The sequence below is a fragment of the Pelophylax lessonae genome, assembly GCF_965119305.1.
Source record: "Pelophylax lessonae genome assembly, chromosome: 9".
Classification (NCBI taxonomy): Eukaryota; Metazoa; Chordata; class Amphibia; order Anura; family Ranidae; genus Pelophylax; species Pelophylax lessonae.
The window spans coordinates 48,551,668-48,571,222 of record NC_138776.1 but is presented as its reverse complement, the minus strand read 5'-3'; the positions used below and the strand labels follow the sequence as shown (position 1 = coordinate 48,571,222).

At 44.1% G+C, this 19,555-nt stretch overlaps 1 protein-coding gene across 1 annotated transcript in view; it reads right to left on the bottom strand.

Moving 5' to 3' along the window:
* ACSL5 (acyl-CoA synthetase long chain family member 5) overlaps positions 1-19,555 on the bottom strand; it is a 103,349-nt gene that overhangs the window by 11,862 nt on the left and 71,932 nt on the right. The window contains exons 12-17 of the mRNA XM_082268373.1: positions 13,969-14,103; positions 9,995-10,129; positions 8,710-8,805; positions 5,377-5,449; positions 3,389-3,477; positions 2,273-2,389 (exon numbers count right to left, since the gene is read on the bottom strand). Coding sequence (XP_082124499.1) covers positions 2,273-2,389; positions 3,389-3,477; positions 5,377-5,449; positions 8,710-8,805; positions 9,995-10,129; positions 13,969-14,103 — 645 coding nt within the window. The remainder of the gene's footprint in view (positions 1-2,272; positions 2,390-3,388; positions 3,478-5,376; positions 5,450-8,709; positions 8,806-9,994; positions 10,130-13,968; positions 14,104-19,555) is intronic.

Sequence of the window (19,555 nt, the reverse complement as noted above, 5' to 3'; positions counted from 1 at the left end):
TATTCCACAGGGGATGACATAATTACCTCCCAACAAGAACATTATTACCTCCCAGCAGGGTTCAGCTTTGGCGCTGTAAGCACCAAATTACAGTAGAACAAAGGGGTGTCTAAGCACAAGTCAAATCAGCGTTTGGCAGGAGTTATTCTATTTATTGATTATATATAGGGGATGTGAACTTCATTCGATCAGTTATTGGTGGCCGAACTGCCTCATATTCCATAGGGGATGACATAATTACCTCCTAACAAGAACATAATTACCTCCCAGCAGGGTTCATCCTCGGAGCTGTAAGCACCAAATTAGAATGAAGAGGCTTCTAAGCACACATGAAATCAGCATTTGGCAGCGGTTGTTCTGTTTATTGATTAAATATAAGGAATGTGAAATTCATTCAATCACTTATTGGTGGCCGAACTGCCTCATATTCCCCAGGGGATGACAATTGGCTAACATCATTCAGTGTTAGCTTTAATTAGTATTTTAAGTTGTGGGATTGTGTGAGCAACCAATCAGAAATTATTACTCCATGTCTTTAGCCCATCTCTGGTTGACTTCCATGAATCGAGCCCAGGGCCACCATTGGAAATCATGGGGCCATATACAGCTTAACTAACAGCAACCCCACCCCCACGCTAACTGCCCTGGCTCGCTTTGGGAGCAAAAAGCTTTTTGCAAAACTTATTTGTTCGCATGAAAACATTCAACCCCAGTGACTGTGCTATTCCTTAGTATTCTGATCTATATAAAATATCTAAACCCTGAAGAAGATGGAGACCTTTGAGCCCCTGAAACATGTTAGATGATTTACAGTATGTTCTCTTGCTAAAGTTTAACATTATTATTAAAAGATTTTGGTCTTTTAGATCTTTGGTCTCACACTCTCGTTGGACTTGGATCTAAACACAAGGTCTTCCCTTTTTTTTTTAAAGGTAATTTTATTAATGTTTACTTAGTTATACAAACAAGAGAATGTGCAAATACACTGAGTCATGTACAATCTTGGGTTGATTTACTAAAACTGGAGAGTGCAAATCTGCTGCAGCTGTGCATGGTAGCCTTTCATCTTCTACCTTCAGGGCCGGCCTTTGGGGTGTGCGAGCTGTGCGGCCGCACAGGGAGCCATGGGCAACAGGGGCGCCGTGTGGCCATCACAGCTCGCAGTCAGTTACTCACAGAACGAGACTCGTCCGACAAGTCACAGCAGGCCCTGCCAGGGCAAGTCCTCCTGCCCTGGGGCTGGCTGAAGATCGACGCAGCATCGCGGCACTGACACCTGAAAATAAATGGCAGTGGCCGGCCCGACAGGTACACTGCGCATGTGCTGCCACCGCTCGGGAAAGTCCGTACACACTCGGCTATTCTCGGGCAGACGGCGCATGCATGGTGACGTGTTGGCGCCGGTTGCGCCATTTTTAAATGCAAGGTGCCTCACCAAACGATAAGTGAGACCCCTACGCAGCCCCTGCATCTCCTCAGGAGATGCAGTGCTGCGGGCATGGTACAGGAGATCCTGTACCATGCCCGCAGCACTGCCTCTCCTGTACCATGCCTACGGCTCTGCATGTACCATGCCCACAGCCCTGCATCATGCCCGTAGCCCTGCATCTCCTGCACCTCCACCAGTTCAGCCGCTTGATTCTTTTTACAGGCTGCGGGAGAATATTTTTTTCCTCTTTGTGTATGTTTAGGTGACCAGGGGGCGAGGGGTGAGGATGGGGGAGGGGGGGCGCCACAAGATCAGCTCGCACAGGGCGTCTGAACACCTAAGGCCGGCCCTGTTCAATTAAGCCTGGTACACACCATTAGTCTTTTTTTCGTTCAAGAAAAAAAACAGGCAGTTCCGGTCAAAACAGCTGTACTAACGATTCAACGTTAGTACAGTGATCCCCCCCGCTGAGCTATTGTGTTCTCCCCTGGCAGAACACTCCGGTCAGCGCTCTCAGCTATCGGTCGGCTTCTGTCGGACTGGCTGCCATACACATAGGCCCAATGTGTGCTGAATGAATTCCTGGACGCACTAAAGCGCCAGGAGAGTTGCAAAGCAAATAAGGCCCCAGTGTGCAAGGGGCCTTAAGATGCCCAAAAAGGCACATAAAATGTACATGAAAAATTCACAAAATCGCATACAAAAGCGCACAATACCACCTGAGCATAAACGTGAAAGGGCCTTCAAAGCACCATAGAAGTCCTTGAGAGGTATAAAAAGCTGGAGCATAATTCTAGTGCTTCTCATGGGTAGACAAACCCAAAACATAATGCAGCTACTTACAGGAAGCCATTTGCCGATATCTCCTGTGTGCAACCAACCATCGGCATCGATCGCCTCCGTCGTCTTCTCCGGGTCTTTCAGATAACCCAGAAACACGTTGGGGCCTTTAATACAGACCTGCAATATATTAATGCAAGGAATAATTTAAAAAAGGAAGAACAGATAGCTTAGTTTAGCTACATAAAATTTCTGCTTTTTGTCTTGTCGTTTTCCCATCAAAATGTTCAATTCATATACTTCTAGGGGCAGTCAGGCTGGGGAGGAAAGTACTGGATGATGCTATATGTCCTGCAGCTTGGAATGGAGGCATTGGCGTGGGCACAGGGTGTGCCAGGTGTCCCTGGGCAAACCCTTATCACCCAGTGTGGTGCAGATTCCCCCTGTTAAGACCCCTGATATTTCACCAAAGCCCCCTAACGGGGCTCCTAAAAAAATGTAATAAAAAAAAAAAAATAATAATAATAAAACAAATAAAATTGTAAAAAATAATAAAAAATTAAAATATAAAAAAAGAACGACTTACACCAATCTCTTCCCTACTGACACTGTCCATTGCTCTACTGACACCGTCAGTATATATATATATATATATATATATATATATATATATATACACACACACACATGTGTTTGAGCTGTGGGGTGCACACCTATGAATGGATGAAAGGTCTCTCTGACTTTCTGTAGCTTCTAATGCACATTGTGAGAAGCTCACGGTGTGAAAGGATATGAAAGTAAGCTATTTCAGTCCCGAAGAGGAGCCCGTACACCTCTGGAAGACTGAAGGGAAGACAGGAGGTCAGATTTAAATGACAACTGTCAAATGAATAGGCTGCCGTGCCCGAGCAAACGTGGGACGCACGGCCTGCACTAGTGGGAACTGAGCTGTCTGTGTGCCCAGTGGAGAAATTTCTCCCCACGTGGTGTTCATCTGCCAGAAGTGGAAGAAAGTTATATGTTTCTTTTTTTTTTTTTGAGTTTTATAGTTCTCGGAACTTCAGGAACTTCATGGTGAGATGTTTTTTAGGTCCCTTAACGTGGGTGATAAAGAAATGATTAACTGTCCTTGTTAAATTTTCTGAGGGAATTTACTACAGCTCCCAAAGACCAACTTACCTCTCCTTCCCCGTTAGAGTAGAAATAATTCATGTCTGCTACATCCACTAATTTTAGAAAATTACATGGAAGAGGAGCCCCAACATGACCTAGAAGAATAACAAGATGCATCGATTGTTGTAATATGGCATTATATTTCATGAAGGTATATTAGGATATTTTTAAAGGGATTTTCCACCTAAAAAGAGATTTGTAGATGCTGAAGGAAGAAACCTTCTGATTGTCTCTATTATCCCCTGGGGATTCTATTGGTGAGATTTCTGAGCTGAAATCCTGGGTCTACACAACTGCTGTGGCCATTATGAATAGTTCCTACCATACCTGAGCTTCCTGGGTGTGTACACTCGCTGTGCCTATTACGAGGGGCTCACACCATCCTTGTGCGGAGTTCCGAGGTCTGTAAACTTGTTGTGCCCATTATGAGGGGTTCCCATCATTCCTGTGCTGAGTTGTTGGGCCTGTAAACCTACTGTACCCAATATGAGGGCTTCCCACCATCCTTGAGCTGAGTTCCTGGGTTTGCACACCCTCTGTGCCCATTTTGAGAAGTTCCCACTATTCTTGCTCTGGTTTCCCAGGTTTAAACCATCTTCCTTTCAAATATGAGGGGTTTCCACCATTCCTGCACTGAGTTCTTGGTCCTGAACACCTGCTGTACCCATTATGAGGTGTTCCCACCATCCCTGTGCTGAGTTCTCAGACCTGAGCACCTGCTCTACCCATTATAAGGGGTTCCCACCATCCCTGCACCGAGTTTATGGTATCTGTATTTCAACCTATGATTTCTATATTCTAGAATCTAGATCAGGGGTCTCCAAACTTTCTAAACAAAGGACCAGTTTTCTGTATTTCAGACATTAAGGGGGGCCAGAATGTGACCATTGGGAGTAGATCATGTCTTAGGCTTGATCGTCAGTGGGAGTAAAAAAAAGACATAGCACTTGTGTTCAGTAGGAGGAGGAATAGTGCATCATTAGTATTAGGAGGAAGAACCGTGCCCCATCATTGGTATCAGGAGGAATATTGCCCCAATAATTAGTATTTAGGAAGAGAAACCATGTCCCATCATTGGTATTAGGAGGAGGAATAGTGCCCCATCATTGGTATTAGGGGGGAATAGAGCTCCATTGTTGGTGTCAGTGGGAGGAATAGTGCCCCATAATTAGTATCAGTGGGAGGAATAGTGCCCCATAATTAGTATCAGTGGGAGAAATAGTGCCCCATAATTAGTATCAGTGGGAGGAATAGTGCCCCATCGTTGGTATTAGAGGGAGGAAAAGAGCTCCCTCATTGGTATTAGGAGGAGGAACAATGCCTCATCCTTGGTATTAGGGGAGGAATAGTACCCCATTGTTGGTGTCAGTGGAAGGAATAGTGCCCCATCATTAGTATCACTGGAAGGAATAGTGGCCCATCATTGGTATTAGTGGTGGTGGGGGGGGGGGGTAGTGCCCCATTGTTGGTGTCAGTGGGAGGAATAGCGCCCCATCATTAGTATCAGTGAGAGGAATAGTGCCCCATTGTTGTTATTAGGAGGAGGAATAGTGCCCCGTAATTGGTTTTAAGAGGAGGAATAGGGCCCCATAATTGGTATTAAGAGGAGTAGTGCCCTATCATTGGTATTAGTAGGAGGAATAGTGCCCCATCATTAGTATCAGTGGGAGGAATAGTGCCCCATCATTGGTTTCAGTGGGAGGAATAGTGCCCTATTGTTGGTGTGAGTGGAAGGAATGGTGTCACAAAGGCAAGATATAGGCAAGCAGTTTAGAGACCACTGTTCTAGACTGCTAGATCTGCACAATGAGGGAAGAACAATAAGTGTCTGCTGTGCAATGCTATTGAGGAGAAAGAAGAGCCTGCATATATTTTATATATACTGTATATATCAAGATGGTCACTGTAACATAAATACTGTATCTAAAGAAAACAACCTTACTACAGTTTCCAATTTCACGTTGTACAATACTCTAAGAATTGCCATAATTTACCGGCCGTCCAGTCTCCCGGCGTGGTAAATGAACATCCCGCTCCGCACTCTGTCTGTCCATAGGCTTCAAATATCTGAGAAAAATTAAATTGCATGTGAGAATCCTATAAGACAAATTCAAAGTTCTGTGTTGTGGTAATGCATGTGTTACTGCAACATGTGGTAACACGTGTAACACAATTGGCTGCACTGAAGTGTCTTTCATTGTGAATGGCACCCCAGCACACCAAGGCAATACACCTGGATTGTAGCAGCAGCAACACATGGTAGTGCATTACATTATTATAAAAGGGTCATGTTGTATGATTTTAGCCATGTTAAGATGCATTAGCAGCCTACTCATTTTGTATGAACTGCCTTAATGCAATGCAGGTTAACGCATAAAATAACGTACGACAACCCCTGTGTTAACACACCGCAAAGAACTGCCTTGAAAGCATATCTACAGCTAGAACTGTCTTGAATGAATTAGGAAACTATTAGAACCCTTGTCACAATAATTTATTACAGACTGTGTCTCTACTAAAGAGATTTACTTAAGGCTCGAGCACATGGGCGTCTAGCTGTTGTGCATGCATCCCCACATTTTAGACCCCTTTAACGTTTTTCTGCATGATTTGCATAGGGCAGCCCATTGATTTCCAGCCCTGGAGGAGGGTGAAACGCGACGACGCAATTTCCGGCTCACGTTTGAAGCTTACGTCACTTCCAGTCTCGGTGGAACGCAAGCCGGGACCAGCACAACCCGTGCAGTCACCGCAAGTCCGGAAGTTCTTTCTGCATAGGAGATTGTATCTTCACTAAAGGCTTGTTATCACTCCTGAAATGTGAGTTTTTTTCTGCATTATTTAATAAAGCTTATGAAACGGGATTACACTATCTTGAGTTTTTCCTTCCTATGGTCCCACATTCTTTGGCTTATTGAGGAAAGATTGGGTATTGGAGTCCACAAGACTAGTCTCAAAGGAAAAGAAAAGACCCACACCGGGCTAAGTGCGTTTGACCCACATGCAATATTGCTAAGGGGTCCTGGCAGTCTGGTAAGTGGAAGTATCCACGGGGAGTGAACCCCCTCACCATTGCACCTTATCTTTTTGGCACGGATTGTACAATAAAGAGCACTTAAGCACATTGCACCTGCACTGGCTACTTGCTTAAGGACTTTTTTGGGACTTTTTTGGAACTTTATTTATTTATTTATTCATATTTAAATTATTTATGCACCATTGTATGGTATATTGATTTGCCTTCTATCACGCATATGTATTTGCACTTGATTTCACACTGTATGATTCAGAGTAGGATGAATTATTTAATTTATTAATTTACTATTCATTTATTTATTTGCAATATTGCACAGTTTTTACCCACCTACACAAGAATTTTGGCACCAGTCACTTTATATATTACGATTTGCGCTGTGTGTCCTTTTTTGTCATTTTTTGCCCTACACAAAGCAAACGCAGCAAAGTAGCTCAGGAAGGGTTTTTACTGTGCGTTTTTGCACGCAGAAAACCACACATTTACTTGCCGCATTTGGGGTGCTATTCACAATTAATGGCACTGCAAGCGAAACGAGCCCTAACACAATGCACATTAACATGACACAGCATACTTTGACGCATGTGGCTTAACGCAGCACACAGGAACAGAGAAGTGTGAATCCAGCCTAAATGTTGAGGTCTATCTAAAGCCAAGATTTTTATAATTCTTTTGCAAAACATAGGGAAAGGTAAAACACCCAGGAAGCTTTTTTCTTATAATTGTATTTCCGTCTGCATTCCAATTCCATCTGCAGATTGTCCTTTACTTTCTGATCCTGTCAAACAACAGGAGGTGGTGAGAGAAAATCTCTCTAAGGGGAAATCCCCAGTAGCCAGCGGGACAGGTGTTCCCACTGGGGATTTTGTTGGCAGCTGTAAAATTTTAAAACATTTTAAAAACTATCCATCACTTCCTGTGAAAGTGCCAATGGTGAGCAAGACAATCAGAGAGGTTGAATCTGCCTAGCGGGGACACAGATAGGGTGCAAGGAGGAAAGCACCAAAAGCAGAATGTATGAAGTGCATTCAGACTCTTGCATTGTTAAAAGCCAATATGTTTCAGGGAATCAAAGGGTCCCTCTTCCTCAGGGCTTAGAACTGCTTAACTGGTCTGATAAAATTGGGGAGATCCTTAGGGGTAAATAATATGATAGATCTAGATGACAGGTTTCCAAACTACAGCCTACAGGCCACATCCAACCTGCTCCATGATTTTATCCGGCCCCTTGATAGGGTAAGTGGAATATACCCAAAGTGCATAGATTGAGGGTTAGGGTCTGCAGAGGCTGCCTATGGTCTACATAAGGCCACTAATGTAAGAGGGACTGGGATGTTGACTCTTATATTAAGAGTGATTCTGATATAATGGGGACTTTGAGAGAAACTCTGATGTAAGGGGAGACTCTATTAGGGACCCTGGTGTTAGGAAGGGACTCTGATGAGATCCCTGATGTAAGGGGGAATCTAATAGGAACCCTGGTTTAAGAAAGGGACTCTGATGGTGACTTTTAGGGGAGACTCTGAGGAGGATTTTTTTTCAGCCCATGAAAATTCATAAAATATACAGTACGATGCAGCCCTTGTACTGAATGTTAGTAGGCCCCTTCTCTAGATGCTGCTTAAGCAATAAAACCCTTCTAACTCTTCCTCACTCCTAGGGTAGACAGGGAGTGGGTTTAGGGGTTAGGGTAGTCAGGAGGGTTGGGTTTAGAGGTTAGGGTAGTCAGGGGGTTAGATTTAGGGGTTAGGGCAGACAGAGGGTGGGTTTAGGGGTTGGGGTAGACAGGGGGTGGGTTTAGGGGTTAGGGTAGTCAGGAGGGTTGGGTTTAGAGGTTAGGGTAGTCAGGGGGTTGGATTTAGGGGTTAGGGCAGACAGGGGGTGAGTTTAGGGGTTGGGGAAGACAGGGGGTGGGTTTAGGGGTTAGGGTAGACAGGGGGTTGGGTTTAGAGGTTAGGGTAGTCAGGGGGTTGGATTTAGGGGTTAGGGCAGACAGGGGGTGAGTTTAGGGGTTAGGGTAGTCAGTGGGGTTGGGTTTAGAGGTTAGGGTAGACAGGGGATGGGTTTAGGGGTTAGGGTTGACGGGATGGGTTAGGGTAGAGAGAGGGTTGGGTGTACTGGTTGGGGAAAGTTTAGTGTCAGGATTAGGAATTAGCTTGGTTTGATTCGTTTTTAGATTTTCAGACATGCTTATTGCTTTGCCACTGCCGCCAAATCATTTGCGCAAACTGTGTCATTCCCAAATACTAACTGGAAGCAACGGATGGAGTTGAATAATGGAACTGGAAATTACCTGACATCCCAGAGAGGCTCTTAAGAAAGATAGAACATTCTCTGATATCGGGGCAGCACCCGTCACCATGATTCGGACGCGTCCACCCATAGTTTCCTGTGGATAGCAGAAAGAATATATACACAGTTAATGCTGCACATATTCCATAGACACGGAAACACTGGAATCAGCAAAAACCAAACCAAAGTGCCCCAACCAAACTGTACCGCTGTGCCTTTCAGACACTAAGACTGCTCAGGTGGATATTCAACTAAAACAACTTTGATTTATTCTTCTATATCCCTAATGTCTTAATTTGAGATGAGGAAACATTTTTGTGATTTTATTTTTGTACGCTGACAAAATTCGAAACTATCCTGTAAATTAAATATTCAAAGATCTAAATAAATCAGTGAACTGCCTACTCCTCCTTCCTATTTATTTGAATGAATTAGTGAACTGAATCCTCTATCTTTTCCCTTCTACCTACTCTTCCCTATCTGTTCCTTTCAGATGCAGCCATATGGAGTTTCAGTCACAGAGAGACAATCTGAAAGCAAACAGCTTCTGCTACACTCTCTCTAGAGACTTCATAGTGACACCAGTGCTATGGGTGCACCATGTATTAAAAGTTCGATTGTAAAATGATTTGTTTATAAGTAGTAAACTAAGTCATCAGTTTCAAAAGATTTAAACATAACATAAAATGACCCCAAACCGTTATATTTTTCCTTTAGGCCGGGTTCACATATGTGCGGCCACAGGCTTGTGCCTGGGGTCCAGTGCGTGTCTGTTCACCGGTTCAGGTGCGATTCAGGTCCAATATTTTGCCCGAATTCACACCTGAACCAAACATGCACAGGACCCTTTTGCAATCAACTCTGCGAAAGCTGCAGCCGCCCCGGACCTGTGTGAACCGACTCCACTTGCATCCAATTCCCACATATGTGAACCCAGCCTTAAAGTGTCTACAGACAGCAGATGGCAAGCAGCTAAACGTACATTGATCGGCTGGCAAATGTTCTAATAAAAAAATTCCGTACAAATATTTACATTTTCCGATCAATATTTTGGCCTAGGAAGGGGTGGGGGACGAGAGCACCTGAATGATAGGGGAAAATAATAACAGTTAGCAATGGAAATCTATCCTAGCCAAATTCTTATCTCAGCAGCCAGTCATGGTGGGGAGATAGGGCCTCCAAACACAATTGCTACCCAATCTACCAGCAGGGGTATGAAAAGCCTCTCTGCTGCTGGAATATTTTCTATACAGGAAAGGAGATTATGAACAGGAGACACCACTGACCTGGACCTTCTTGAATATTAGTTTGTCCCAGATGCTGTCTCTCCGGATTATGCCCTTCTTCACTTCAGCAAACTTGCACGCCACAGCAAACTCCAGCAGGCGTTTCTTGAATGGTGTCTGAGCTCCACTTTGTATCTGGTGGGGTTTTTGAAACAAGGTATTATCAGTGAACCTTAGACTGGCCATAGACAGCTCGAATATTGGGGGATTTCTGCCTAATTGGACAAAATTCAAGCTGTTGGTAGCTCTACAAGCACCCGGCTCAACAAAAGTCGATTTAAAAATTGACTGATCCCATACGATCCGCTGAAGGGATGGAATAGGGTTTCCACCCATCCAGATTTGATGGATCGGATCGGATGTCAGCAGACATGTCTCTGCTGACATCCGATGCCCCATAGAGATGCATGGGGTGACCGTTCAGATCCGCCAAAAAAACTGACAGGTGGATCTGAAGGGTCCGCCTGTGTGAAAGGGGCCTAAGCCTACACAGTTCTTCACATTCACAGTGGACAGAAGGAGGCCAGAAGTAGGACAGATGGATGGAAATCAGCAGGTAGACTGAAGAAGGTCAGAAGAAGGCAGTGTTAATTTTGACATCAAATTCCAGTTTGGTTTTCATTGTCTTTTGACTAAAATGCTATTTTAGATTTAGTTGTATTTTAGTCATCTGAATAGTTTTAGTTGCATTTTAGCCTATTAAAGTCTCCAGTACATTTTGGTCAACTAAAATCTAATGAGTTTAGTTAAATTGTAAGCATTTCTCTAGAACTTCCAAACTCATTATATACTCCTGGAGTAAAAATCTAAGCACGATTCTGGATAAAATGAAAAACACTATTTTTATGCTTAAAGTAAAGATCACAATTTTCTCACGATTTTCTCGGCGTAACATCATCTTTAACATTATACAAAACATTTGGGCTAACTTTTGCTGTTTAGCTTTTTTTTAAAAAATGAATTGAAGTGTATTTTTTCCCAAAAAATTGTGTTTAAAAGACCACTACGCAAATACACGTGACATAAAATATTGCCATTTTATTCTCTAGGGTCTCTACTAAAAATATATATATAATATTTGGGTGTTTAAGTAATTTTCTAGCAAAAACTGATTTTAACTTGTAAGCAACAAATGTCAGAAAAAGGCTTAGTCTTTAAGGGATAAACTGACCTCATTTACAGACCAAAGTTCATCCCTTTGATCAAAAAGAACCAATTGATACAATGTTTCTCTTTATCTCTCAGCACTGAGCAATTTTCTGATATTTTTTTTTTTTTTCCTTGGACAGCTGTGAGCACTGTTGCATGAATCGTGGAAATGACGGATTAAGATCGTGAGGGGAGTTGAATCGAGATCACAATTTTTTAACGATTAATTGTGCAGCTCTACATGTTATTATTATTTACGGTATTAAGGTTTTAACATGCACTACAGACACAGATTTAGCCTTTGTGACATATAACCAGTGTTATTTTGTAGTCCAATTTTCAATTTCGTTTTTGTCATAGTCTTTTGACTAAAATGCCATTTTAGTTTTAGTCCTTCTTTAGTCATCTAATTTTTTTTAGTTTTAGTTGTATTTTAGTCGACTAAAATAGTGTTAAGTTCATCAACGAAAATATTTTCGTCAATTAAATTAACACTGGAAGAAGGACAGAAAGAGTTCAGAAGGGCAGAAGAAGGTCAGAAGGAGGACCCACAGAGGTTATAAATAAGATTGAAGAAGGTCAGCAAAAGGATTGAAGGAGAAGAATTATGTCAGAAGAAAGACAGAAGGATAAGGAGGTCAGACAGAGGAGATAAAAGGAACAGGAGGAGAGCAGAAGCAGGTCAGAAAGAGGACCGAAGGATGTCAGCTTAGGGATAGAAGGAGATCAGGAGATGGATATAAACAGGTAAGAAAAAGGTCAGAATGAGTTCAGAAGTAGGTGAGAAGGAGGACACAAGGAGGACAGAAGAACATTAGAACAACAGAAAGAGGAGAGATAAGGTCAGAAGGAAACAAGGAAGAGAAATAAAGAGGGGCAGAAAGAGTACAAAAACAGGTCGGAAGGAGAGAAGGAGGTCAGAAGGATAGAAGCAGATCAGAAAAAGTTCAGAATGAGTTCAGAGGACAGAACAAGGTCACAAAGGGGGAAAAAGAAGAACAGTAGAATAGAGGGGGGAAGAGGTCAGAAGAAATCCAGAAGAAATCGCAGAAGGAAGGCAGAAAGGGGTCGGAAAGGAAGTTAAAAGTAAGACTGGCCATACATTTTATAGTTGTCATCTACAATTTTCCTCTAGATTTACCAAAAACTACAAAATAAGAGGGCAAACCTAAACAACACTTTCAATGGGTATCCAATCAGGCAGGCTCTTGCACTTGTATATAGTTGAAAGTAAATCTAAGGGAAATTGTACAGTAATTGCACAAGAAATTTGTATAATTTATGGCCAGCTTTGGACAAAAAGATTGTTGAAAGATTAAAATAAAATATTTTCGGCTAATCCCACTTGAATACAGCGCTTATAAACAAACTATTATTTACAGTAACAAACTGAAGCATGTTTAAGCGCCGGTTCACACTACCGCGACGCTACTTTAGGTGGTGACCTCCGAGGTCGCGGTGCGAGCAGCGCGCCGCGACCTCGGAGCGGCCGCCACGGACTTCATAACATTGAAGTCTATGGCGGTCGCCTCCTGGTCGCCCCAAAGAAGCTCCGGACCCTTTTTCTAGGTCGGAGCGACTTGTGTCGCTCCTATTAGAACGGGTCCGTAGCTTCCCTATGGGAGGCGACCTGCGGCGACCTGTGAGGCGACCAGGTCGCCTCACAGGTCGCCCTAGTGTGAACCGGTGTAACGTGAGAATTACCTACCCCGTGAGAAAAACCTACCTCTCGTCACTTCCGGCCAAGAACAGCTGAGCAGCGCAGCAGTGCGCATGCTCACAGCCCCGGATACCTAATGGAAGAGCTGAGGATCATGCGCACTAGTCTGAAACGATCTCGGTGTCCGTTAAAAAAACCTACCGACGCGGCGGTGACATAAAATAGCTGTGCTGCACTATGAGTCATCTCCGCTCCTGTCCCGGTCATTTCCCTGATCTTGGCTAGTAAATATAAAAGCGGCTGGCGGCTCCGTGATTTATCTTTTTATACACCCGCCGCCGCTTTTATATTTAGTAGCCGAGAGCAGGGAAGTGACCGGGACAGGAGCGGAGATGACTCATAGTGCAGCACAGCTGTTTTAATGTAACTGCTCGCGTTACACACACTACCGTGAACCGGAAGTGACGGGGGTAGGTTTTTCTCACGGGTAGGTAATTCTCACGGAACACCGGCACTAAGGCTACATTCACATCTAGGTGTTGCTATTTTATAAGCGTTTTTCAGGCATTTTTTATATGCGTTTTTACAAGCGTTTTACAGGCGTTTTTATAGGCGTTTTTTGCAGGTGTTTGGAGAAAGGCATTGACATCTAACAAAAACGCCTCTAATCTGCCCAAAAAGAAGCTCATGTACTTTTTGGAGCGTCGGGCATTTTGCTCAAGGCGTCGAAATGCTCAGATGTGAACAGGGGCCATAGAAATTAATAGGATTTGTCTTGTTGGGTGTTTTTTGAGCTGATCCTTAGAACTGAAAAATTCCCCAAAACGCCTACATGTGAACGTAGCCTTAATGTTTGTTTATAAATGCTGCCTAAATTATTTTATTTTACACGGCTGCTTGTATCTCTAATTGATGTGAAAAGCTTATTTCAGGGAAAGAGAGCACCATAAGTGCAGAGTGGGGGCACAAAATAATGTTGTTGAAAGATTGTTGAAGGAGCTCAGAAGCATCTCAAACTGTTCTAAAATAGAAACTGAATGTACCTAAATGGATGATACATTACACTTCTACACAAGCCGAAACTGAATTGGCAACCTGGCCTGGCAAGTATCGTTAAGCCAAAGGCAAATGCCCTCGTCGCTCTGAAATTAAAATCTTCCTATACCTTGTCGTAGATACGATTGAGTAGTCTTGGCACAGTGGGGAACATTGTCGGCTTCAGAACCTTCATATCATCTGTTAGTAAACGTATGTCCCCTTGGAAAAATCCTACTTTGGCTCCAGAGCAGAAGACCACCGTCTGATGGACAAGCAAAGAGGTGTCAGCATGGGACATACAGGAGGAAGGTTCATAGAATGATAAGAGTAAGACCAAACCAATAAAATTCATTTTTCAACTTGCACCAGTGAAAACTTAAACAAACAATTCTCAGTTTCAAACCCAGCTTATTTCCTTACTTGTCATCTTGCAAAGTTCAGGTCAGGGAATAAAAGTAACACCCCCCCCCCCCCCAGTGGGGACAAAAGCACAATTTTAGTGGACTGGGAAAGGGATACATTTTTTTGGAAGATGTCCAACATCATCTAGCTGTCTGAACATGGCTTCCCTGTCTCCTGAAGACATGATTTAACATGAAACACGTAAGAAGGAGCATATTGGGCAGCGATGCTGTTGTAAATGTCCGATACTCTTAGATGTTTGTGAGTACCTTTACTTTTGAAGAATTCCCTCTTCCTGGCTGATACTGGGCCATGGAGTTTGGTTTATTTTCTTTTGAGGGATACATGGATCCCTTGATGGAGACTTATTGGAGGCAGGGGCTTTGGTGAAAGCCATCAAGTGGGGAGCCGGGCTGCTTCTACTGTGAGTACAGAGAGTTTCTGTATGCCATCTTAACCTCTTATAATCTTGAGGTTAACAACTTTTGGTAAGCTGCGAGCACTGGTGGCAGTGGTGGCACACATTTGGAGGTGCATTATAGAACCTAAAATTCTAAATCACCAGTGTGTTCTGAAGTTTTTGGACTTTGGATGGACTTTTATATACATTATAATATATTTTTATGTATTTATTATGTGTTATGCACATGGGCACTTCATCTTCCAATATTGGCACTTGAATTGATTTCATATTGATTTTGGAATATATTTATTTGTTTAAGCACTTGAGCACTTTTAGTAAGGAGCACTTCTCTTCATCCTATCTGATGGTTGAAGTCATAATTTTTATAAAAATGGGAGTTTTTTCTTTATTGAAAGTCCCAATCCAAAATACAGATAGCTCTAAACATACTCCAAAAATAAAACTTTTATAAAAAAAAAAAACAAAATAAAACCCCAAAAGTTTGGCCCCGGAATACAAAGTTTCTGGGAGACCCGAGTAATGTCACAGTGCCTCACCTTGAAAAATATAATATCTCAGGTGGCTGTAGGTGCGATTGCCATCATCCCTTATTTTTTAACCAAATTTTATCCTCATTGAATGGGATTTTAAAGGCAATCAAAACATAACTATATAAAAAGTATCTTTTTTGAACATTTTTAAAAAATCTTTATAAAAACATATACATTTGTGTATATAAGAAGCAAGCAAACAACAAGTAATCCATGGTCAATAATGTATGAAATAAGGCGCAAGCATGTGATATTCCCCAACTACTTGCTGTACGGTTCCATTTGAGAATTGAAACAGCATTGATGTTTCTCAGTAGTGGGAGACGCAAATCAAAAACCAATAAACAAAGATCAGCTTGAGCTTGATAGAGCTTTGATTTTTGTTTTGAGTTTTTGTATTTTTGATAACTGCTGGACTGGGGTGAGGTATCAAGAGGCATGGTGTCATTTGTTAGGATTACCAGCGATGTATGATGTGTTGGGTGCTGGGGGTTCTGGAGGCTGGCTTGTGAAGGTTGGGTTGACAGGTCAACCCCTCCCCTTAAGTGGGAGGGGCTAGAGAAAATTTCTCCATACAAGAAGAGAAAGATGGTAGTGACTATTTTGCTCTGAAGAAGAGGACATGTTCCTCAAAAAGCATCAGTGATAGTCTGATTCATACTAGGACTCTGCGAGTTCCATCTTCTGGATCACTATCGTGGTTTCAGTGTTTGTACTAAGCTTTTATTCCTTGGCTTTTGTGAGTGTATACTCACTTGGTTTTATACTCAATGAATTAGAACAGTAATGTACTAGGCCCCTGCACCCTTTGTTTGCTCATTTTGTTTTTAAGATTCCCTAATCTCAGGATGGCATTTGGTGGATCATTCCCATTCTGGCTGTCCAGGGAGGGCTGCCACTCAGGACATTTATGCATGCCAGAAACTTGTGCAGATACAGGCACTGCCCCTTTTGTATCATCCACGAGGAAACGTCTTTTCACGTTTTCTGGGAGTGCTCATTTGCACAGAGCCTGTTGAGGGCCTTGGAACCTGAACTTAGAGACTTTGTTTCACAGACTGCCATCACACATTTTGCTGTGCTGAATGGACTTTTTCATGGTACTTTTACACAGGAGGACATTGACAACGCCTGGCGGGTGTTGTGTTGCTTTAAGGACGCTTTATGGTGCGCCAGAAAGCGCCTTATCCACCAGCGGGAGAGGATGTCCATTGAGGACTGTCGCAGACTGGTTCACAGTCTGCTCAGAGACTATAACCTGATGGATCTCATGGAGGAAGAGGAGGTCTGAAGATTTCCCCTTCCCCCACTCTCCCTTGCGTGTCTTTGTCCATTCAATAAAGCTTCGGGCCTGTGATTTCATTCCCCTCCCCTTACCCCTCTCTCCCACCCCCCATCACACCTGTTGCTTATTGAAAATGTTATAGTATTGAAACAGTTATGAGTAATGCAACGTATAGACAATGTTTTTAGTTTCATGCTTCAGGGGTATTGCGGCGTCATGCATGATGTGATGGCACGGGGTATCCTTACTCCGCACACCACATCAGGCATCATACCGCAGAATGAATGTATGTGATTGAATGTATTTATTAGTATGACCGGAAATGTATTGTAATGTAGTGTATTTATGCGCTGCGTCGCAGTACAGGGGAGAATGTACCCCGACAAAAGTATTGTTTTTTGTATATCTTTTATGCAAATAAAGATTACATTTTCAACCAAAAAAATTCCCATTCTGATATCGCTTCTCAGCCTTTTGGCTAAGATCAAGTGTAGTATCTGTTCTTATCAGTTGGTATGGGCCTAAGCTAGTACCAGTATGACCGAAACCCGGAGCGCTCAGAGTATTGAGGTATGCGGAGTAGGTCATCTGGGAAAGCATGTGGGGCCCGCCGCCTCCTGATTTGAATGGGTTGAACTGTCCTAACCAGTTTGAAGGGAGCAGGAAAGCCGTTGGCTGACCGGTGGAACTGCTCCTGGATGTAATGGGCTGAGGAACAGGATGGCGAGGGGAGGGCTTTCTCTCCTGGGTTTTGATCTGGCCTTGCAAAAGGCCTGTCCCCAGTGGTAGGTAAGCTCTCTCTAAGCTGTCCAGGTTCTGATGTCTGCTGGTGGGGATGGGCTACACTCGGTCTGGCCGGGGGCTGAAATTGAAGAAGCCCGTAGTGTAAGTGCCCCTGGGGTGGCAGCCCAGGGGTGCCTTAATTTCTCACTGGTGAGGGGCAGCTCGCTGTGAGTTTTTTCGGCACCTTGGTCACTGCACTATGCACACCTTTTTCACACCTGCCTCTTGGGACAGGCCTTTTGGCTTGCACCAGAGGAATTTTTTATTCCGGCTGGAAGGCCTGCCTTGGTTCTTCACATGGCACCAAAGCACTTTCCCCACTACCCCTTCCCCACTTCTTTGTTTTGTTTGTCTTTTTCTTTGGAGTCCGTCACCTGCACTGTCACCTTTGTTTTCTTTATTTGCACAGACTGGAGTGTGTGGGTCCTCGGGCCCAGCCTTAAGTCTTGGGAGGGGGTGGATATGGCCTTTTGGCTTAGTTCGCCCTCTCCCATGGGGTCTCCCTTCGGGGGAGCCCTACTTAGTACTCGGTGGGGGCTGTTTCGGCAGTCCCCCTGAAGAACGGGGTCAGTCTGGTTTCGGCCAGACAGACCATGAGTACCTTATATCCCTGTCAGGAGTCTTGCGCCCCGGGGGATTGAGGTTTCGGGTCCTACCTCTTCGGAGGGAAGACCATACGATTTCGCACACCCTGTGCTTTTTTGTGTTCTCACCTTGTGTGTGTGCACTTTTTTATGCACCGGGTGGAGTCTTTTGAGTGTGTTGCACACGCTACGGGCTAAAAGGGAAAAAAAAAAATAAAAAATTCCCATTCTGATATCGCTTCTCGGCCTTTTGGCTAAGATCAAGTGTAGTATCTGTTCTTATCAGTTGGTATGGGCCTTAGCTAGTACCAGTATGACCGAAACCCGGAGCGCTCAGAGTATTGAGGTATGCGGAGTAGGTCATCTGGGAAAGCATGTGGGGCCCGCCGCCTCCTGATTTGAATGGGTTGAACTGTCCTAACCAGTTTGAAGGGAGCAGGAAAGCCGTTGGGTGACCGGTGGAACTGCTCCTGGATGTAATGGGCTGAGGAACGGGACGGCGAGGGGAGGGCTTTCTCCTCCTGGGTTTTGATCTGGCCTTGTAAATGGCCTGTCCCCAGTTGTAGGTAAGCTCTCTCTAAGCTGTCCAGGTTCTGATGTCTGCTGGTGGGGATAGGCTACACTCGGTCTGGCCGGGGGCTGAGATTGGAAAAGCCCGTAGTGTAAGTGCCCCTGGGGTGGCAGCCCAGGGGTGCCTTAATTTCTCACTGGTGAGGGGCAGCTCGCTTTTTCACACCTGCCTCTTGGGACAGGCCTTTTGGCTTGCACCAGAGGAATTTTTTTATTCAGGCTGGAAGGCCTGCCTTGGTTCTTCACATGGCACCAAAGCACTTTCCCCACTCCCCTTCCCCACCTTTTTGTTTGACTGTCTTTTTCTTTGGAGTCCGTCACCTGCACTGTCACCTTTGTTTTCTTTTTTGCACGACTGGAGTGTGTGGGTCCTCGGGCCCAGCCTTGAGTCTTGGGAGGGGGTGGATATGGCCTTTTGGCTTAGTTCGCCCTCTCTCATGGGGCCTCCCTTCGGGGGAGCCCCACTTAAGACTCGGTGGGGGCTGTTTCGGCAGTCCCCCTGAAGAACGGGGTCGGTCTGGTTTCGGCCAGACAGACCATGAGTACCTTATATCCCTGTCAGGAGTCTTGCGCCCCGGGGGATCGAGGTTTCGGGTCCTACCTCTTCGGAGGGCAGACCATACGTTGTCGCACACCCTGTGCTTTTTTGTGTTCTCACTTTGTGTGTGTGCACTTTTTTATGCACCGGGTGGAGTCTTTTGAGTGTGTTGCACACGCTACGGGCTTAAAAAAAAAAAAAAAAAAATTCCCATTCTGATATCTAGTTGATGGTCTTCGATTTACCACCTGACCGGCTTCTGAAGTATCCCTGAGCGATATGCTTTAAAGGGGTTGTTGTTGTTTAAGCTATTTGTGTTCATAGTTACATAGTAGTTGAGATTGAATAAAGACTATAGTCCATCCAGTTCAACCTGTGTAGGTGTGTGTGGCTGCAATCATTCCACATACCCCTGAATGTTCTGATCCTTGAGATGTACGTCCAAGAGACTTTTGAAAGTAGCCATACTTCCCGCAGTAACTACCTTTTGTGGTAGAGAATTCCACAATCTTGTAGCCCTAACAGTAAAGAACCCCCTGCGTTGCCTGAGGTTAAAACGCTTCTCCTCTAATCGCATTGTAAGGCCTCGTGTCCTCAT